The 23,610-nt window shown below is 32.9% G+C and overlaps 1 protein-coding gene and 1 pseudogene across 1 annotated transcript; one reads left to right on the top strand and one right to left on the bottom strand.

Annotated features, from left to right (window-relative positions):
- The first annotated feature begins 255 nt into the window (after nucleotides 1-255).
- Nucleotides 256-15,306, top strand: LOC133831940 (nucleotide pyrophosphatase/phosphodiesterase-like; annotated as a pseudogene).
- A 328-nt stretch (nucleotides 15,307-15,634) lies between these two features.
- Nucleotides 15,635-18,308, bottom strand: LOC133828845 (uncharacterized). The gene is made up of 9 exons (XM_062258930.1): nucleotides 17,989-18,308; nucleotides 17,794-17,869; nucleotides 17,602-17,641; nucleotides 17,085-17,143; nucleotides 16,965-17,002; nucleotides 16,788-16,851; nucleotides 16,529-16,582; nucleotides 16,266-16,367; nucleotides 15,635-15,918 (listed from the first exon to the last, which is right to left on the bottom strand). The coding sequence occupies exons 1-9, from the start codon at nucleotides 18,174-18,176 to the stop codon at nucleotides 15,862-15,864; spliced, it is 678 nt and encodes a 225-aa protein (XP_062114914.1). The 5' UTR covers nucleotides 18,177-18,308; the 3' UTR covers nucleotides 15,635-15,861.
- Between the last annotated feature and the right edge of the window lie 5,302 nt (nucleotides 18,309-23,610).

Below are 23,610 nucleotides of genomic sequence, written 5' to 3'. Positions count from 1 at the left end.
AAGACAATATTTTGAGGCACACAAAAGAACCAGGCAAAATAATAAACCGCCAGAATTTTCTTGCAACAAATAAATAGTTTGCAGTTTGTTAGAATTATGGATTCGAGATGGGGAAGTAACCTTGCCGTTCGTTGCAAATTTGCCTACACCAGAAGAAAAACATCATGAGTTATATTGTCATTATCATCGAAAAATTAATCATCCAACAATGAGATGTTATACTCTTAGAAAGATCTTCCATGAGCGACTAGAAAAATGGGAAATCATCATAGATCCAAATACAGTGGAACAAAGATCATTTCCTCAACACCAAAATGGAGGAACTGTTATGACATGCACAGAGGAATCTCCTCTCATCCTCGTAGAGATATCTCAAGACATACTTATCGAAGAAGTCGAAAAAAGCCTCCTAACACATGTGAGTACAAAAACATGGTTGAACCATTATTACAAACCAAGTTATTTCGAAAAAATTTTGGTTGCTTAGAGTTTGGGCAAGATGAAAAAAAGGAGGCCACAGAAGCATTGGTTCAAATCCAATGCCATGGTCCTTCGTGTTATGTAGTAGGACATCCGATACAAAATATTGCTAAAAAGTCTGAAGGAGCAATCATTTTTACTAGTGCTGACATACAAACATCTCCATTTCTTCACAATCATCCACTATATGTTGAGGCCAAGGTTAACAGACTAAAAATCAAACGCGCCCTGGTAGATAATGGGGCTTTAGTGAATCTTATGCCAATAGGGATCTACTCTGCCATGAAAATAGTGAAAGGAGGGCTTGTTCCGCAAATAATCACACTAACTGGCTTTGGTGCAAAGCCAGTAAAAACAATGGGATATGTTACTGTCGAGCTAGAAGTGGGACCAATAAGAAGTCCCACTCGGTTTCATGTGATAGAAGCAGATACGCCATATCATCTCTTACTCGGGAGGCAATGGATTCACACACACAATTGTGTGCCATCAACGTTGCACCAATGTATCAAGGCACATATTCGTGGAAATGACATTCATATCACAGCTACCAAAGCACCATTCACTAGGGAGGAAGCTTACATGACCGAAGCAATGTTCTTTGATGAACTCTCAGAAAATAACATGGAAATGGTAACAAGACCACGAGGGGTGCGCTTACCAAAATGGGAAGAATACGATATGATAAGTGAGCCTCCAACTGTTAAACCCAATAAGGAAAGAAAGGTAGAAAAGGTCATGTTACCCAACGAAAAAAAGGCATATCGATTATGACGGTGTGCGGGGTCAGTATCAATACCTGACCCCACCATTGTCGTTGTAGAAAAAATTGAGGGTGGTTTGGCCCCATTATATCTTCAAAATGTCGTAAGGGTGGAAGACGAGCCAATCTCACACAAAGAGCCAAAATATAAGATCAATAAATTGGAAGAGATTAACTTGGCAGAAAACCCTGAAGAAAAGAAACTTGTATTCATTTCGGCTGATTTACCTGTAACAATACGACGTGAGTTAATAGAGTTATTATACAGATATCAAGACGTTTTTGCATGGACTTATGAAGATATGCCTAGATTAGATCCTAAATTGGTCAAAAATAGTAAAAATTGTATCCCAAAAGCAATAAATAAAGGAGCAATCCAAAGAGAGAGGTGTAGATCCTTTTCAGCAACATGACAAAGACAACAATAAGAAGAAGAAGAAGAAGAAAAAACTTGTAACATGAAACAAATCATTCATGGAGATTGTGATTAAGATGTGTATTGATTATTTAAGAGCCATAATGTGAATGTTAATAGTTAATATATCGTTCTCTCAAATGGGGCACAAATCAATATTCATAGAAGTTCCAAGCTTGGAGCTCGTTAGGAGATCTTTTTGCCAAGCAAGCCCACTGAATGCCTGAGTGGTCTTTATCACAATCTGATCTTTGCTCAGAGCTCACAAGAGGTAATGGAGTTCGAGTACCCTCTGGTGGCAAGCCCTGGCTGATTGGATACCGCGTAAAACGGGCTGGAGATGTAACACATAATTTTTAACTAAATAATGAAATGAAGAATCAATTACGTATGATTTAAAAATTTGTATTACAATCTTTATATTATATAAATGAGAGTTTCAAGGAGAAGATATGGCACTTTAAAATTGTTCTAAAATACTTTATTTATTTTCTCATTTAATCTAATAATGTAATAATTTAAAACATGAGATCCAAAAATTAATTAAAATTGCTCTAAAACACTATATTTATTTTCTCCTGTAATCTAACTTTTTATTCATTTTATAGACTATAATAATGTAATAATTTAAAACACGAGGTCCAAAAGTTAATTTTTTAAAATAAATAGTCCAAATAGGTGATTGGCTAAAATAGAAGATTCAAAATAGTGTGAACCCTTACACAAAATATATATTGTATATAATTTTTTTTATAAAGAAGTTTTAACCTTTTGAATACATACATGGTCCAAATGTTAATTTTTATAAATAAAAGGTTCAAACGGATAATCGGTTGAAATAGAGTGTTCAAATAATTGATCTATCTATTCTTATTTTTAACATTTTGACTAAACACAAGGTCTAAAAGTTAGTTTTTATAAATAAAGGGTAATCGGCCAAAATAACAATTACAAAAGATTGCTCGAAGCACGGTTATATTTTCTAGTTTTGAATATAAAAAAGAAATTTTCATATTTGTTCTAACACTATAAAAAGCTTACTTTAGTCACAGCAAATTTTATAACTAAATATGAAGATTTTGTCACACAAAAAATATATAATCACTTACACAGTTCTCTGAGTAAAATTATTATTAGTAAAAAAAAAAATTGTTATAATTATAATTTTTATCTAAATGGTCAACCCTAACCCGACTTATTTATGTATAGTGTCAAGAAATCTCAACCCTAACCCAACTCGTCATGTTCGTGTGTCGACCCATCATGTTCACGTGTCGACTAGAGTTATCCTACACTACATGTTGATCGACATGATTAGTATCACATATTTTATTTGTTTTACATTTTTTTTACTATATGAAAATATATAAAGTTTCAAATAACAAAAAATGACAAAATATCAATACAATGAATAAAAATCTTAATATTAATTAATTATTCGAATGTGAATAAGTTATGCTATTTTTTTTTTTTTTCTACTTAAGATTTATTTTATATGAAAAATAAATAATATATTAACTATAAATTAATAATTTTAAAGATATACTAAATTTAAGCAAGTCAATTCGTGTCACATTGGTTGATCCTAACCCAACCCAAAAGATTATCGTATCATTCAGATTCGACCCAATTTCGACTCACACTTACTTTTCATGACGGTAACCCGCAACAATTCGTGTTGTGTCGTGTTGTCATGTCGTAACTCATATTACCACCCTTACATTTAACACATACCGACAAATATTACTCTTTACATTTAACACATACTGACAAAGATATTTATGCCGCCAATATCCCTAATTAAAAATTTTAGTATTTGTATGTTAATGGGAAAAGTAATGGTTGCAACAAAAAATAAATATTAGGTATTTATGCCGTCAAAAAAAATAAGTTAAGTATTTAAGTGTAAGACATGCATGAACTTAGCTATTTATACCGCCAATATCTCATATTATAAATATTAAAAGATATAAAGATATTATTGATAATGAGGGAAAATATTTAAAATAAATAAAATATTATATTATATTTAAATAATATAGAGAAGAAAAAAAAAGATGTATGGTGCAATGTTATAAAGTTAGAAGTAAAATAGATACAGTAGGGCATACGTTGGGAGTGATCTCAATTCAAAACTTTTTTTCTTTTTGACAAATCATCCAATACTTATTATTAGAATCATTTTCTATTGATTTATTGTATTTATTTTTTAGAAGTAAGACTAAAATAATAATAAATTATTTAAGACTCATTTACTGTTCAATGTGTTGTATTATACTTAAAAAATAGTTTCAAAAAAATATATTAAAGTAATTAAAACTATATTAATTAGATTAATACAATAAAAATTTCTTGTTAACATAAAAATAAATTTGATAAAATGAAGCAAATGGTTATTTTATATAAATTTTGTAAAACAAAAAAATATCATTAAAATATTTTAAAACTGAAAATCTAGAATTTATTTAAATGCTAGAGATAAAATAATATTTACCTTCATTAATATAATTATTCTCATAAAATCTTTTGTTTTTTTCTTTTTTGTTTTTGAAAGAGGTATATTCTCATAAAATCTTACACGGTGTATACATAACTATTGTAAATAATTATATTATTCCAAGTTTGTAAAAAAAATAGATGAGTTTCAATTTATTCTTTTAATATTTTGAAAATTTGATTGATTAATCTTTTAAGAATTTATTAAAAAATTAATCTTTTAATAATTAGAAAGAAAAAATATTTTTTGAATTATTTTTAATTTTTAATATTTTATAAAAAATATTTTTTTTTAATTTTAAATTATATACATGGCGCTGACGTGGCAATGACAAGTCAGCAATCTGTTATCCACATATGATAAAACTTAACAGAAGTCTCATTTTACAAAACAATGAATAGTTAGGGGATAATTGTTAATGGCTCGAAAAAATCAAGGGGCATAATAATGTATTAGTCATAGTTCGGGGGTAAAAATCATAAATAGCCTTATAATAATGATATTTTATAACATTTGAATTTATATTAATATAATTAATAAATATATAGTCTAGTATTAAATATTATTATAATAATGATATTTTATAACATTTGAATTTAACTTAATATAATTAATAAATATATTGTCATGTATTAAATAGAGTAAATAGCAGTTAAAATACTCAATATTTTCAAAAATTTGAACTTTTATACCCAATTTCTTTTTTGTGGTAAATATATTCAATGTCTTCAAAAAGTTGTACTTTTATACCCAATTTTTTTTTGCGGTAAATATACTCAGTGTTTTTAAATTGTTGCACTTTTATACCTATTTTTTATTATTTTTATAAAGGGATATTTGCGGCAATAATACCCAAAAAATTTCAAAAGTTGCACTTTAATACCCAAATTTTTGTTTGCGGTACTAATACATAAATCTACAATTTTGGTGCAACCGTTAATACTCGCCGTTAACTGTCTGCTAAGTATTCACGTGTCACATTTTTATACTCGTAAATTTAGGTATTAAAGTGTAACTTTATAAAATTATTTGGGTATTATCGTCATTAATATCCATAAATTCTTTAAATACTATAAAAATCATTTTAAAATTTTAAAAATCTAAAAGATTATTATAAACTAATTAATGAAACTAAAATTTACAAATTCGAAACAACCCAAATTAAAATTGAAACTCAAATTCATCACAAAATTTATATTATTAATTAGTTTTTAATAATCTTTTAGATTTTTTAAAAATTAAAATAATTTTTATAATATTTAAAGAATTTAAATAATTTAGTCTAAAATCATCCTAAAAAAATCTATATGTGTCACGTGGAAACTTAACGGGCAGTTAACGGTGAGTACTAACGGTTGCACTAAAATTGTAGATTTAGGTATTACAAAAAAAAAATGGGTATTAAAGTGTAACTTTTGAAAAGATTTTGGTATTATCGCCACCAATTAGACTAATAAAAATGTGTCACATGGATACTTAACGGTGAGTACTAACGGATGCGCCAAAATTATAGATTTAGGTATTATTACCGCCAAAAAAAAAAGATTTTGGTATTAAAGTGTAACTTTTAAAAAAAATTGGGTATTATCGCCGCTAATATCTCTTTTATAAATAATGAGAAACTGAAGAAAAATATAAGATTTAATTATTTTTTAAATTTTAAATTATTTTCTCTTTCTTATTCTTTCTCAAAATTACTATTTAAAATTAAACATTAATAAATATTTTATTAAAATTAATAAAAATGATTTAAATAATTAAAAAAACTTATATATTTTCATTAATTTAAATATAAATCTAAAAAAATAAAGGAAAATATAAGTAATTATTTTGATTAATTTTACTAATCTTAATTTTTTTTATTATTTTGAAAGTGAAAATAATTTAAACTTTTAAAAATAACTAAATTCTATATTTTTCCTTCACTTTCTTATTATTTGTCAAAATAATTTTAAAAAATAAGTATAAAAGTGCAACATTTTAAAAACATTAGGTACATTTACTGCCAAAAAAAATTTAGGTATAAAAGTGTAACATTTTGAAGACATTGAGTATATTTACCGCAAAAATAAAAGTGCAACATTTTGAAATATTTTAGCCGTCATTTACTCTCTTAAATATTATTATAATAATAATATTTTATAATATTTAAATTTATATTAATATAATTCATAAATATTTATTTATAATTAGTTTTAAAGCTACATAATAATTCTGTTAAAGTTAATAAAAGATACCATTAAAACTAAAAACCGTAAACTACACATACTTTTTTTTATATAAAAGAGAGATATGGATGTACATTTTGTGATGATACGCTTAATTTTACAGGAACTCTTATAGATTGGGTCATCGATTACTCAATGGTTCATACATATGGAGCAAATCTTACTCTTTCAAATCCTCACTGGACAACTTTACAACGTGTTATAATAATGGGTGACAAGGTAATTTATATAATACTCATCAAGTAAAGTTAATTCACTTATTTAAGCAAGCTATCATTATGAATCAAATAATAATAATAATAATCATAATGAAATGATTTATTTATATTACAACTAATATACTCAGATAATATTTATACAAAAAGAGTACTCTTAAAATTGAGTTGATGAATGGTATGTGAATTGTTAATAGCACAAGACATTGCATTTCAAGAATATAAACAGATGATCGTTATGAAACCACACTAAGGAATATATCTATATTAATGTGTAGTGTTGACAACACATTAGTTCTTTATCTATAGCATTTTCTTATAGAATACGAATCAATGAGAGCATGACTTTTGAAGTGGTGAACTTTACTCTCATTATTGGTCAACACTCACTAAAGGGGGGTAAGAAGCTAATTATGAATGATGTCTCTCCATATGTTTCTTTTAGGCAGAACGAGATGGGTCGAATGATTTATGCAAACTCCCAACCAGGCTCACTTAACACCACAGACCAGCTCATAAGAGACCTTAAAATCTATGGCATATGCTGATGGATACCTCTCTGAGTGGGACCAATTCATAGCACAAGTCTCACCCATTTCTTCAGCTGTGCCTTGTATGGTTGCTAGGTTAGTTTGTGAAAACACAAATTGTATGTATATATGCTCAATTACATGTTCATAATTTCCATTTATGCATGTGCCAAATCAGCTTTGCACATTGTGTTAGTGTTGTAATTGTTAAGTATTGGTCAAATGCTCAAGGTCAACTCGGCTATTATTGGACATCATAACTGAATTTGAAATTCAATTATGACAGGTGGTACTCGGGTCTTAGAGGTTAAGTCAGTTGCTTACCTCTCAAGTGTACATATAAGGGTCCTAATCTATCACTTTTATTCATTCTATTCGTTTATGTACTGAGATATACAGAGTAAGAAATAAGTGAGCATTGAGAGAACTTGTATCACTCTAAAGAGAGATTATTGGAGCAAGACTCCATTGATGTACAAAATTGAGAACTCAAGTTAATAAAGAGACTACATAGCCCTTGTGGCTGGTTTGGCCGTGGAGTAGAGTGGTGTCTAGCCAACATTCACTTGAACCACGTATGTGCATTGTGTTCTTTATGTTTTCATTCTGTTTTTGGTATTGCTTCCTTGATTAAAACCAGTTTGTGTTTTATGCTTGATAATTGATTTTTGATCAATTGCTTTCTGGTTTTGTTTTGTATTTTTGTTCTTGTTTTGAGGTTGTGGTTACAACAAGTGGCATCAAGAGCCAGGTTCGAGGGCCATCAAGAACAACATCAAGGTTTCAAGAAAGATCAAAATTTGATCTCAAATGGCTTCCGCACGGTTTGAAGTGGATAAGTTCACAGGAGCTAATGACTTTAGCTTATGGAGAATCAAAATGAAGGTTTTACTTGTTCATCAGGGGATTTCAGAAGCTATTGACAGAGAAGAGCTTAAGAATCTTGGAGATGAAAAGAAGAAGATGAAGGAAATAGAATCAAAGGCACATAGTGCTATACTTCTCAGTCTTGGAGATGAGATCTTGAGAGAAGTGTCGAGTGAAGACACTGTTGTTGGTCTATGGGAGAAATTGTCAGGCATCTACATGAAGAAATCACTTGCAAATAAACTCTATCTCAAGAAGAAACCCTACACTCTCAAGATGGATGAAAGCAAGGAACTCATAAAACACTTGGATGAATTCAACAAGATCATCTTGGATCTCAACAATATCAGGGTCAAGATTGATGATGAGGATCAAGGTATTCTTTTACTCAGTTCATTACCAAAAGTCTATGAACACTTTGTGGATACTATATTGTATGGAAAGGACACCTTGACTATGTCAAAGGTGAAAGGTACTTTGAATTCAAAGGAGATACAAAAGAAATCTGAGGAAAACGGTGAGAATAATGGTGAAGGCTTGTATGCACGAGGCAGATCAGAGAACAGGGATTCAAGATCTAGTGGGAACAAGTCTAACAATGGCAACAACAACAACAAGAACAGTCATCATGGACAGAGGTCTAAATCGAAATCAAAGGCTGGAAAACAGTGTTACTACTGCAAGAAAGAGGGTCATTTCAGAGATGAGTGCAAGGCTTTGCAGGCAAAGTTGAAAAATGGCAAAGGGAAGGAAAGAGGAGATGCTAGTGTTGCATCAAATGGCTATGACTCAACTGATGTTCTAGTAGTCTCAAGTCAAGAAACTGGCCAAGAATGGATTCTTGACTCAGGCTATTCGTTCCACATGACACCTCACAGGGAATTCTTTTGTGAATTCAAGGATCTGACAGGTGGCTCAGTTCTACTAGGAGACAACAAAGCTTGTAGGGTTGAGGGCATAGGGTCAGTTGTGATAAAAATGCATGATGGTGTGCCAAGGACTGTGACAGATGTGAGGTATGTCCCTGCACTCAAGAGAAATCTATTATCTGTTGGGGAATTGATTTCTAAAGGCTGCTCTATCAAGATCGAAAGTTCACTCAAGGTTCTTAAGGGCTCTATGGTTGTCATGAAGGGTGAACTCAAGAATGGCATTTATGTTTTGGTTGGGCAGACAGACAGCAGCAAGTCTGCTAACGCTACTTAAGGTAGTGTGGATACTGCAGTTGGGAGAGCTGGTGTTGACAACACCAAGCTATGGCACATGAGACTGTCATGCCAGTGAGAGGTTTGCTTGAGCTTAATAAACAAGGTCTCTTAAAAGAGAAACTAGATGGCAAACTAAAGTTTTGTGAAGAGTGTGTCATGGGGAAGAGCTGCAGGGTCAAGTTTTCTGTTGGAATGCACTCCACCAAAGAACCATTGGCTTATATGCATTATGATCTGTGGGGGGCTTCAAGGGTTCAATCACTAGGGGGTGCCAACTATTTCTTAAGCATTGTGGATGATTACTCAAGGAAAGTTTGGGTGTTCTTATTGAAGACAAAAGATGAGGCATTTGAAACTTTTTCCAAATGGAAGAAACTAGTTGAGACTCAAATAGGCAAGAAAGTTAGAAAACTGAGAACAGACAATGGCCTTGAATTTTGCTCAGGGTTATTCAATGCTTATTGTGACAAGAAGGGTATTGCTAGGCACAAAACAGTTCCTAAAACCCCTCAGCAAAATGGCCTAGCTGAGATGATGAATAGGGCATTGATTGAAAGAGTTAGGTGCATGCTCAAAGGAGCAAATTTGGAGAGAAAATACTGGGGTGAAGCCGTAAAGACAGCCTGTTATCTCATAAACAGGTGTCCATCCACAGCAATCAACTTGAAAACCCCACAAGAACTATGGACAGGAAGTGCACCTAAGTTAGATCACTTGAGAGTCTTTGGTTGTCTTGCCTATGTTCATATAAGGCAAGAAAAACTCCAACCAAGAGCCCTGAAATGCATGTTCTTGGGATATCCAGATGGTGTCAAAGGCTACAAATTGTGGTGTTTAGAAGAGGGACACAAGAAATGCATCATAAGTAGAGATGTGGTATTCAAGGAAGATCAGATGGCTATGACAAAGTTAGACACATCAGTTATGATCAAGACAAGTGATATTAATACACAAAGGAGCTCTCCAGTTCAGGTCGAAAATAGCACAACATCAGGTCATTCAGAAAGCTTGGAAGATGAAGACCAGGTTGCTTCAGGTGAAGACACAGCTCAGACTGAGCTTGACAGCTACCAATTGGCCAGGGATAGGGCCAGGAGAGAAATAAGACCCCCTGACAGACTTGGATACGCTGATTACACAGCATTTGCATTGAACACTGCAGAAGAAATTGTAGATGCTGAACCAACAACCTACCAAGAAGCCATGAATAGCAGTGATAATGACGAATGGAACAAGGCTATCAATGAAGAGATGACATCATTAATCAAAAACAAGACCTGGATAACAGTTAAGAAACCTCCTAGACAAAAATTGATAGGCCGCAAGTGGATATTCAGGCACAAGGAGGGCTTACCAGGTGAACCAATTAGATACAAGACAAGATTAGTTGCCAAGGGGTTCAACCAGAGAGAAGGTATAGATTTTTCAGACATTTTCTCACCAGTTGTGAAACAAACATCCATTTGAGTAATAATGGCCAAAGTGGCCAAATATGATCTAGAAATAGATCAAATGGATGTTAAGACAACCTTCTTGCATGGAAGACTTGAGGAGAAAATTTACATGGTTGAACCAAAAGGATTCAAAAGTAACAACCCCAACCAGGTCTGCCTACTACAGAAATCTTTGTATGGCCTCAAGCAAGCACCAAGGCAATGGAATCTGAGATTCAATGACTTCATGACTCACATAGGCTATACAAAGAGCAGCTATGATCCATGTGTCTACTATAACAGCACCCTATACCTTCTGTTATACGTAGATGACATTCTAATCATAGGCAAAGACAAATCAAAGATTGATAGACTCAAAAGTCAGATAGGATCAGAATTTGAGATGAAGGATCTAGGTGTTGCTAAGAGAATTCTGAGAATTGACATTACAAGATCAAGACCAAAGCACTTGTTCTTATCTCAGAAAAGCTATCTTGAAAAAGTATTGAACAGGTTCAACATGACAGAAGTGAAACCCGTTACTACACCTCTAGCACCCCACTTCAAACTGTCACAACAACAGGCACCCAAATCAGAGGAAGACAGAGAAGAAATGGACAAGATACCCTATGCTTCATGTGTTGGAGGCTTAATGTACTCCATGGTTTGCACAAGACCAGATTTAGCCTATGCACTAAGTGTTGTGAGTAGATTCATTTCAGATCCTGGGATTGAGCATTGGAAGGCACTGAAATGGATCATGAGGTATGTCAAAGGAACCCTGGACCTTGGACTAATGTACAATGCAGACGTAGAATTCAGAACAGAGATAGAAGGGTATGTGGATTCAGATTATGCAGGAAGTTTGGACACAAGAAGATCACTGACAGGTTATGCATTTACAACATTGGGTGGATGTATTAGTTGGAAATCTAACCTTCAAAAGGTAGTGGCACTGTCAAGCACAGAGGCTGAATATATGGTTGCTACAGAGGCAATTAAAGAAGCCATATGGTTGAGAGGTTTCACAAGTGAATTGGGGTACAATTCAGAAGACATCACTGTGCTATGTGACAATCAAAGTGCTTTGCACTTAATGAAGAATCCTATGTTCCATGAGAGGTCTAAACACATAGACATCAAACTTCATTTTATCAGAGATGTCATTGGAAGAAATGAAGTTCAAGTCAAGAAGGTGGGAACAAAGGATAATGCAGCAGACATGTTAACTAAGTATGTCCCCTATAGCAAGTTTAGACACTGTCTAAGCTTGCTCAACATACTCAGCTGTTGACTTGCCAATTTATGACCAGCTCAAGGTGTTAATCTCAAGCATTTAACCAAGGTAGATGATTGTTAAGTATTGGTCAAATGCTCAAGGTCAACTCGGTTATTATTGGACATCATAACTGAATTTGAAATTCAGTTATGACAGGTGGTACTCGGGTCTTAGAGGTTAAGTCAGTTGCTTACCTCTCAAGTGTACATATAAGGGTCCTAATCTATCACTTTTATTCATTCTATTCTTTTATGTATTGAGATATACTTCTTTTATGTACTGAGATATACAGAGTAAGAAATAAGTGAGCTTTGAGAGAACTTGTATCACTATAAAGAGAGATTATTGGAGCAAGACTCGATTGATGTACAGAATTGAGAACTCAAGTTATTAAAGAGATTACAAAGCCATTGTGGCTGATTCGGCTGTGGGGCAGAGTGGTGTCTAGCCAACATTCACTTGAACCACGTATGTGCATTGTGTTCTTTATGTTTTCATTCTGTTTTTGGCATTGATTCCTTGATTAAAACCAGTTTGTGTTTTATGCTTGATAATTGATTTTTGATCAATTGCTTTCTGGTTTTGTTGTGTTTTTGTTCTTGTTTTGAGGTTGTGGTTACAACAGTAATTTATATATATAATTTTGCAGTGGTAATCATGAACGTGATTGGCCAAATTTAGGCTCATTTTGGGTACTACTGATTCAGGTGGTGAGTGTGGTGTGCCAGCTGAGACTCTCTACTATGTTCCAGCTGCAAACAGAGCCAAAATTTGGTAAACTATTTTTAATAGTTTTACTTTAAAATTAGTAACATTATATTTTTGAAGAATAGTGCTACATGTCACCATGAATTGTTTGATGTTATTATGTTCACAACTCATGGTAGTGCACCAGTATGCCATAATCTATTCTTGCTAACAATTCTGTATCACATGATAATTTTGTCATACAACCACAAATATGGTTATTCTTGAAATTAAAAATGCTTGCTGAAATATAAGTTTACATATACAGGTACTCGGCAGATTATGGGATGTTTAAATTTTGTGTAGCTGACAGCGAGCATGATTGGAGGGCATGATCAGAACAGTACAAATGGATTGAAAAATGTTGATTAGTACTTAAAAATGATATTTTAGTGAGCTTAAAGTTTAAATTAAATTAAGTTTTAATTAAGATTTTCTTAAAATTATTTTGAAATTTTTTTAATGGAAAATATTAATTTTAATTTAATTTATATAAATTGTGTTGCATTTTGACATTAATAAAAGTAAAAGAAAAGAAAAAGGGAAAAGAGAAAAGAATTAAATTAAAAAATGGCATTTTTAAGAATTAATTGTTTGTTTTGTTTCAGAACTCTCAACGGCCCAACTGAAGGAGAAGCCTAGGCCCATTTTCCTCCCCAGCCCACTAAAGCCGAGCCGAGCCACCAAGCCATTGAGCCGCCTGACGCTGCCAGCCAACCGTCTCGCGCCACGCGTCCAGCTGTCCTCAGCCATTCTCTCCAACGGTTCAGCCTTTTCTCCAACGGTTCAGCCTCCTTCAACCCAACGTCAACTCCAGCATCCCTTCAATGCCCAAAGAGCTCAACCTGCCCAACAACGTGACCCTCCAACCCGGGCCCAACGCATCTGAACGCCCAGCACCCCAAACGAAGGCCCAGCTCTCCCATAGCCCAACCAGCCATTTTCCTTCAACACTGCCACCAGCCACCTTCAACCCATATTTAATGGGTATTGAGCCTTGCAAAATTATCATTTTGAGCTTTAAAGCTCACTTTTTTTGGTGTTTTAGAAAAATGTCATTTTGACCATACACAAAAATAGCTAAGTTAATATTAATCAAAATTATATTTTATTATTAATATTTCAGATTTATTTTGTAAAACTCATTTTGTTGTTTAATTTCTTTTTAGTCATTTTTTCCCTCTATAAATAGGGACTCATTCTTCACACTTAGAATGTAATTTTTTCGGAGTAAAGAAACTATAGCAAAATTTTTACTCACTTTCTTCTCATATTTTCTTCTTAGAATTTTGTGATAATCATGAGCATAATGGCCTAATCTTCCTAGGAAGGTTAAGGATGATTCCATATGCTAGTGATGTTATTTTGCTACTTTGATTTACTATGTTTTTAATGTAATATATTTGAGTTATTTATATTATTTCATCTCTATCTCTATTTTATTATCTTTATTTACTTATGCTAATAGTATATAGGATTAGTCATGCTCTTTCTATATGCTTCTAATTAGTAAAAGTAATATTGATACATAATTTTGTGTCTAATCTTCTATTTCATTATAGCCCTTGGGTATTTTGTCATTTTTAGATTTTTCATAAAATTAACATTGTGCTTTTAAACTAAAGAACTTTATAACTCAAATGGACTTTTGTTAGAAATGAATATGGACTTTAATGTTAGATTTTCCAAGTAAATGTTAGGATATGAACTATTTACTTGTGTATTTTTGTAAATCAAGTAACAAAATAACTAAACAAGCATATGGATGATTCTTGAAACCTTTCCATTTCTCAACTCTTGATTACATCTTACATTTATTTCACTTATCTCATTTTATCATTTCATAAAAAAGACAACACCAAAATCTCAAATCTCTTCTCATTTCCATTTTTTATTTATTTCTTGTTACTAACTTTTTGTGTTATTTTCTACTAATTCTTTGATTTTAAGTTAACTCCTTGTGGATCGACCGCCCAATTATACTACAACCACCGCTTAGTGGTTGTCACAATTTGGACGTTCAACAAATATCTTGCATCAACAGATAGAAAATTACAACCTTGGTTGATCTTCATAGCTCATCGTGTTCTTGGCTATTCCTCTAACTGTGGGTATGGCCAAGAGGGCTCATATTCAGAGCCTTAGGGAAGAGAAGACCTCCAAAAGCTTTGGCAAAAATATAAGGTGGACATTGCTTTCTTTGGCCATGTCCACAACTATGAAAGGACATGCCCCATTTATCAGGTATAGTTGTTGTACTTATTGGTAACTAAAGTCCATGCGTATTGGCAAAATAAAATGAAAATCTTGGTATGTTTGTATGTGGATGGTTTTGCAGAACCAATGTGTGAATGATGAGAAATCACATTTCAGTGGTGTTGTAAACGGAACAATTCATGTGGTTACCGGAGGAGGAAAAAGCTTGGTCAAGTTTAGTAGCTTGACTCCGGTGTTGAGTGTCTACAGAGATTATGATTGGGGATTTGTCAAACTTACAGCCTTCAATCACTCATCACTACTCTTTGAATACAAAAAAAGTCGTGATGGTGGTAAGTTAAATGACTCCTTTATCATTTACAGGGAGTACAAGGATGTTTTGGCCTGTGTACATGACAGTTGTGAACCAACCACTTTGGCAAATTAGAATTTCATCTAATTTGTCATAACCTATAAATAAATATATATATATATATATACATATATATATCAATAATAAGGACAGGGAGTTTCATGGTTGAAACTTGAACTTTGTAGCAAGACTTTGTCAAGGAGATTGAGAGTAATATTATCATCACCTGTTTATCTATTTTGAGATTTCTCTAGCTTAAGCTTTTTCTTGAATCATAAGTTCGTTAAAGTCCTTGGACCTTGGCTATGGTGATGATGTAACACCAGAGCAATTATTTGTTTCATCAAAATTAAAGAATGCACTACACGCTATAAATTATTCAAATCGTTCCCTCAGTCTTGACTTCATCCAAAGGTTTCATCAAGGTTTAACATATAACATGCAAAAGTAATGCAATAATATGGATTATTGTACATCTAGCTCGGATAAAATCTGATCTTGAATTCTTTCACATATGAGAAACATTATAGTTACAGCGAGCAACAAGCTTTGCTTGAATGATTTAAGGAGAATATAGAAGCATGAATGAAAATGATTACCAGTCTTGATCTAGGAATCAAAATATAGACTCTAGGGCTCATCAAACTTGAGTAAAATCTGGTTCATTTGTGGTTGATGCTTCCTAACCTTCAAGAGAAAAATATAGGGTACATAAAATTGATAATAGGCCAGAAGTGACATAATCCAAATGAAACATGAATATCTTGTGTATTGTAAAAAATGAAAAATTAGAGCAGATAGAGGTTTACAGAACTGTAACATAACATAACACATCACATGATTACATAGTCGTTTTCAAGATATGCTAGACACATCTGGCACACTAACCAAAACAAACCACATTTAGAAAGATAAGGTGCACGGTGTGAATAATATTCAACTATTGAGGGTAGTTTTATGGAGACGACAAAATACTCGATTCATTGAGGTGGCAAGAATTTGAATGTCAGTTTAAGAATCGAAACGATGCTTACTTTAACACCAGCCATTGATAGTAGTCTGTGAGAAGCAAGATATGCAACATTTACATCATTTAACCTTTTCTCGACAAAATATATCACTTCAGAGACACCTGACTGCAAGAAACAATAAAATTAGAAATGTATAAAAATATAACGTTTTTTCTGGTACAGATCTACATCAAGTTTGAAAAACGTATTTAGAGACCAAGTGATGTAGAGCTCAAATTCAAATTAAAAAAGATTCAACACTAGAAGAGAGATGAAAAAAGATAAACCTGAATGATTATCTTGGCGCACTCATTGCAAGGGAACATGGTTACGTAAAGCTTCTGCAGAGATTAGAGATAAAATACATCTTCAGTCACAAAATGGACAAATATCTAAGCAAATGAACTTTTCTTTCCTTGTTTCCTTTTTCTTCTTCTTTCCTTTTTTATTAGTGGGAAAGATGAGTATAATATGAAAAAAAATGCAGAATACCAAAGTTAACATGTTCTGTGGTAGAACTAGAAGTTAAGCGTGACAAGAACCAACCTGTCCAGCAGCTGACGCATGATTTGTGTTTAGGATAGCATTGACTTCAGCATGACAGACAAAACTAGAAAAAGACAATCAGATAATTACAACCAACAGCAAAGAACTTTAAACGAGGAACGGAAAACTAATGCAGGTGTACGCGTGAAAACAAAGCTAATGAAGACATGGACTTACGGATACTTCGTCTCTAAAGGATCCCCACTTCTAGATTTCTGCAACATACAAAACAAAACAGGTGTACACGATATCATAGCACACCAATCAAAATAAAAAAATAAGTACAAGAACACCAACCTTCGCCCAAGGGAGCTTGTCATCCGAACAACCTCTAGGAAAACCGTTGTAACCAATGCCTGATGAAAGAATACAGCATGATAGTGAACAATCTTTATGAAAATACAATATCAATAATTGCTATATTGGATAAAAGACTCCCAGAGGAGCACTCAATAACTCTAATTAATTTTTTTTTAAATATAGTACTCATCTAACATAGTACAAAACTTATGTCTTAATGAACTATGCCACAGGAAAAGGGATAAACATAAATGCTTACATGAATCCATTATTAAAGTCTCGTACTCAACTTCATGGTTGAGCTTCAAAAGTGTGATGGTCGGTAAAATTATAAATAAATAAATGCATAAATGTGACACCAAAATGTAGTTTATTCTCGGTATTTCTTGATTCAAAGTTTATAAATTATATCAAATGGTATGAAAAGAACAATCGTTCATGCCAGGTAAAGAAAAATAATGTTCCCGATGTGGAATTGAATGTATGGTTTATTTTCTATGAGGTAGAGACTCACCAAGAATTACACCATTTTGAGTCACCAAGCATGCTCCAACCTATACAGAAACATTACAAAAATGAAAAAAGAAAAAAAAAAGTCAATTTCAATTCAAACTGACCAAATCCCCACACCAGACTCAAATTGAAGCATAATGGTCAATAATCATGATTTAAAATATCACTAATACGCATTAGAACTAATCATGACCTGCCTGTTGGGATCTTTGGATCTTTCAGCTGATAAGAATGCAATTGCCATGAAATAATCATCCCAACACAAATATCTGCAAACCGAAAACCTATGTTAACAAATAATAATAATACTTCTGGTTAATTCCTAAACCCTAGCAATATCCAAAACAGCAGAGTGAGAATAATTAAATTTGAGAGTCTTTTCAGTTACCCTTTTCGTTTTGAGGGATCAAAAGGGCTCTGGGAAGAGAAATTTCTTGGAACGACAACTTTATCAGAGGAATTGATTCGGTGAGATTGCTTAGAATGGTTGAAGAAGAAGAAGCGGCAAGCGAGTGCAGAAGCTAAGGCACCGAAAATGGTAGCCGAAGAGAGTAGGGTGAGATCGCGAGAGTTCATGGAGCTGAAATGAGAGTGGAGTGCCCACCTAGCTTAACTTGAGTTCTTCACTTTCCACTGAAAACAGCTCAGGACGCCATGAAAGAGTAGCCGTAGTTGCACAGTGATGAAAAGTAGCGGGAGTTGCGCAGTTATAAAAAGTAGCGGGAGTTCCATCACTTTACTTTTGGGTCCCCAAATGTTGGAGCCCAATCCAAGCTATGTGTTATCATGTGATGTTGGGCTGAATCTAAGCCCAACATAAATCGAATCAATGATCAATCAGAATACAGCCCAAGAAAGAGAGTTACATTTACTATAGTTTTTCCTTTGGGATTTTTTCAAATTTATGGCTTTTTTTTAAGGTTATTTTACAACAATATGGACTGGTGACTAGATTTTTGCTAAAAAATAATTAAATAAACCTTAAAGAAAATAAGATTGAATACAAATTTTTGTGTGATTCTTGTTATGAATTAACCCTAGTCTACGAGTGACTTGTATTAGGATGCTAAGAACTTGCACAACTTAAGTTCTCTTGGGTTTTAGGCAACGTATGTGAGGGTCGTCGGATCTTGGAGGCTTCATGGTATTATGGGTAGTAAGAACTGTCGCATTGCCATCTGTTGTGCAAAATAGATACTAAGTGCAAGTGTATACTATCAACAAGTAATAAGGTGATAAGAACCCAATATCATATCCACAATGATTGTTTTTAAGCTAAAGTTGTGAAATTAAAGTTTAGCAAAATGATTAAAAATAAAAGAACCAAACGCAAATTAAATTGGAAGTTGATTTTTTTTTTATGCAATTGAAAATAACTAACAGCTGAATTTAAAGTCTAAATTAATGGGATGCACTAGGAAAATCAGTTGATAATGAAATGGTAAGCTAGGATAATTAATTCCCCATGTTTGCTATGAAAATGCTGCGGCATTCCTGACAGTTTATTAATCCAGAATTCTCATCAAGTCCCCAAGTTTCTGTCGAAATCAAATGGGTTTAACTCTCTAATTAAATTACTTATGTCTAAGTTAATTTAATTTCGAGAAATTCCTATCAAGCACCAATTCTATTAGATTATGCAAGGCAAAGATATATGTCTATACCCTCACAAAATTAAAATCCAAGAATTTAATCATGCACCATTCAAGTCTTTTGTCTAATAATTAAAATCATTTTCAGCAATCTTAATTGTTTCACTCATTTACTAAAGGTGATCAAGCAATAGTAAATATTAAGCATGGAAATTACTTGAATGAATAAACTTCAATTAACATTAAGTAGCAATAGCAAAGTTCACAATTGCATAACAAGGTTCCTTAATTACCCTAACTTTAAGAGAGTTAATTCATAACTTTAAACACAAAATAACCCAGTTGGTAATCATCCATAATCAAAATAAATGCAAGAAATAATTAAGTTCCAAGATAGAAAGAGAAGAAAAACAAGCCAAGATTAGTAAGGATCCCCCTAATAACCCTTCTCTTTTTGTCTTCTTCCTTCCAATCCTCTCTCTCTTCCCTTCTTTCCTCCTTTAATGGCTGCCCAAAATGGAGATATTTTCTTGCACAGGCGACTGGGTTTCTTTTTTCTGTCTTCAGCTGTGTATCCCCAATTGGAAAAGATGATACCCCTTGGTCTAGGTCACTTCCTTTCCTCTAATGTCACGTGGGCCTCTCCTCCTTTAATTCCTTTTTTGTCTTTTTGTCCTCTTTACCATAAATGGGTCCAAGGCCAAAGAAAGCCCAATAAGCACTTCTCTTTACCAAGCAGCCCAGTTTAAATAATCCCCAAAGTGAGCTGGCAAGTGGTGTCCACGTGGGTCATCCAAATAGGCTGGCTGGCAGTACGTCATGCTACTGAAATGCTGCAGCATTCCCTCCTGCTGAAACCATTTAACACTTAAATCTCTTTCCAAATGACTAAAATTCCACCACCACCTACCAAAATAAGAATTTCACACTTTAGGATATATTTTTCCGACAAAATACTAGTATATAATATTATTTGATTATATTTTAATATTTGTCAAAACAAAGATAAAGACTCTACAAAACACTTTAACCCACTCTTTCTTGATAAAATTACAAGTTTAAGCGCATAAAAATAACTCTAATTCCTAGAGTTATCACCATCCCCATGGGTGACCAGGCTGTAGAACACAAAATATTTTATAATTTAAAAGGTCATGTGTGAATTTGGTGTTCACTCTGAAAGTAAAATTGGGATCATTTATAGTGTGCCCTAGCCCTATTCATAGGTTGCTCAGCAATTAAGCTCATTACTTGGAGCTAGTTACAATAATTCTTTGTTAATGGAGGAGTTATTACATGATAAATGTACATTCTTTGTTTTATATGGATTGGTGGGCTCCAACGTATCTTTGTGGGCCCTAAGAAGGGAATGTCAGTCCACCTTGTCGTTGGGGGAAATGTCTCTGACACTGTCAGGGCGATTGTTGCACGTTTTCCTATGTCAGACGATAATGTGGAATAGCCATTTTATCGCTTGTACGGCGTCGACATCACGATCCATGTGCACAGTGGGTGTCAGTAAGCTATCTGTGGTCTAGGGTCACTCTGCTTGACACCTGGCTACTGTTCTCCTGGGTCGGAAGAAGGTCCTCACAAACTCGAAGGAAGTGATAAAAGAGGAGACGGTCTTGTAGTGAGACTTAGAGCACCATCATGTGACATGGTCCTCGGGACAAAAAAATGTATAAGAAAAAGCTAGAACAAAAAATTGATTTTTTTAAAAAATAGTAAAAAAATAAGCACAATAATAAAAAAAAATGATAATAAATAATGAAATAATTTGAGTGGAAGGTGAGGCGACTGAATAGGAGGCTCTCTCCAAAAAAAGTTTGATGAAAGAGGAAGAGAAAGAAGACGTCAAAGAGAAGAAAGGTTGAAGAGATGAAGCTAAAAATGTGTTTGTGATTTTAAATTATAACATTAAATTATGAAAAATAAATATTAAACAACAAAAAAGTAATAAATAGATCAAGTTCCTTTTTTAAAACACTAAACAAATATTGTATAATCAAAATAATATAAAAATAATCAAATAAAAAACATTAAAATAACCTCCTAATTTAAAGAGTTTATAGCACTTGGGTCCTTTTTTTTTCTAGCTGTATCATTTGAATTCCCAGTTTTTGTTTTGGATCAAATACATCCCCCATTTCCATTTATTGTAACACCTTAGTTATTTAAGTTTACTTTATGCTAACCACTGTCACTACAACAATTTTGACATTCAATAACTCCCTACAATGTCTTACATCAATGGTGTAAGACATTAAAAATTATGAGGGATTTTAAATGTTTTATGTTAGGAGACATTGAAAATTTTTATTAATTACTAAAATTGTAAGACATTAAAAGTGCAGGGAGACGTTGAAAATTGGGGGTCTAAACACGTATCTGTGGAGACATCCAATGTCTACCACTGGGACACGAGGGACATGTGGCACGTCTCCCAGTAGGAGACGTTGGAAGCCTGGACATCCAATGTCTCCCACTGGGAGACATGCCACGTGCAACGTCTCCCACTGGGAGACGTTGAATGTCCCTACTAATATTAACCTCTGGTCCCCAGATTCTGTCTGAAAGTTAACCTTTTTTTTTAAGTTCTTGTCAAAGTGAATCAATGAGAGAGAAAGAAATAGAGAAGGAGACAAAGAAAGGCAATATCTGAATATGTATCATCGTTTTATATCTTCATTTCTCTACATGCAAGAGTATAAGTGGAAGATAATCCACTATATCAAAACAGATACATGGTCTTACTAGTGTGATCTTAGAGTTGTCTTTATTCTCATCATACATATAATATGTTTGCATGAATATCTACATAAATTCTCAACAAGTTTCTTCACATATTATTGGAATATTTTTTTGGTGTTTGAAAAAACAACTACCTAAATAGTAAGAGACTGAAGAAAAGCTACATATAATTAAAAAAAAAAAAACAAGAGTGATGGTGGTTGGTTGGTTGGTTGGTTGCATTAGCACTGGTGATCGTGGTGATGATGGGGTCCAGCTCGATTGTGAACGTGAAGACATGTGACCAAAATAAAAATAAAAAAGGATTCAAGTGATACAAATAGGAAAAAATAGGATCTTAAGTAAACTTAATTAAGAGTAAAATTATGACATAAAGTAATTTTTATACAAAAATATGAGAAACAAAATCCATATACTTGAAAATTCTTTAAAAAAAAGTCAGAAAATAAGTTTTTGAAAGAAAAAAAAAACTATAATTTTGTAAATTGTAATTCCACATATATGTTATATATATTTTATAATTATTATTGTATTGTTTATTTTCCTCCTCCTTCAATCTTCTTCTTGTTCGCTCTTTCATCTTCCTCATTATTCTTCTCTGATCTTCTTCTTCTTCTTTGTCTTCTTTGATCTTCACATTCTTAGTTTGATACCAGTAACTACTACATCAGTAGGAAAAAAAACTATTTTGAAGGTAGTAACTCGTTACTACCACATCAATTATCATTTTTCTTGGTTTCAAATTGCATGGTATCTGGTTACCCATAAATTAAACACATATATGCATTTCGGAATGTGTGGGTAGCTAGTTACTTAACTAGAATTGGAAAAAAAATATTGAAGAAGAAGATTGTCAAGGATGGAAGATCACAGAAGGTGAATATATATACATACACACATAAAATCTAGAAAAAGAAAAACTACATCCCAAAGCAATTTCAAAAACTAAAAAAAAAATGAAGAAGATCACTAGGGTGTCGGTGAAGCTGTGGACGAAGGTCGTGGTGATTCGATTTGATAGTTTTGCATGTTGGTGAAAGCTTTGGGAAGGAGAATTCATGTTGTTACCGCTTTCTCATGTATTAAATTTTTTGGGAATTCTTAAGGGAATATGACATTATTTAGTGTATAGATTCTAGAGTTTATAGGTTTTTAGACCCTGTATTTTGTCTCATTACTTGTTTGGACCCTGTGTTTTGACAAATTATTTTTTGGACCCTGTGTTTTCTAAAATAGTTCAAATTGAACCCTAAACCCGATTTCGATAAAAGTTTTTTTTAACTAAAATCACAAATAATTCATCAAACTAACAACTCAGAACAAAAATACAGTCATTCTGCCTAAAAATTGTGTTGTTATATTCAATTTTTTGTTCATCAAAATCAGGTTTAGGGGCCTATTTGAATCATTTTACAAAACACAAAGTCCAAAAAATAATTTATCAAAACACAGAGTCCAAACAGGTAATGAGGCAAAACACATGGTCTAAAAATGTATAAACCCTAGATTCAATATAATTAGTGAATTTGTTAACATATTCATATTTTGATTAATTAAGATTTTAATATAATTTTAAATTTATAATTTTATCCCATTTTAACTTTTAAAATAAGGACAAAATTGTCAATGTATAATTAAAGAGGCAACGTGAATAGTAATCCTCC

This window comes from Humulus lupulus, chromosome 4, assembly GCF_963169125.1.
Source record: "Humulus lupulus chromosome 4, drHumLupu1.1, whole genome shotgun sequence".
NCBI classification, from domain to species: domain Eukaryota; kingdom Viridiplantae; phylum Streptophyta; class Magnoliopsida; order Rosales; family Cannabaceae; genus Humulus; species Humulus lupulus.
This window is presented reverse-complemented; position numbering and strand designations above follow the sequence as displayed.

Bases quoted from the DNA above. Each gene is read 5' to 3' on its own strand.
- LOC133828845 (XM_062258930.1), bottom strand. From the start codon at position 18,176: ATGAACTCTCGCGATCTCACCCTACTCTCTTCGGCTACCATTTTCGGT. The intron at 17,003-17,084 runs GTTGGTGTTCTT...TGTATGTTGCAG, and splicing joins ACAAGCTCCCTTGGGCGAAG to AAATCTAGAAGTGGGGATCC. The intron at 16,852-16,964 runs GTAAGTCCATGT...GTCTTTTTCTAG, and splicing joins CCTTTAGAGACGAAGTATCC to TTTTGTCTGTCATGCTGAAG.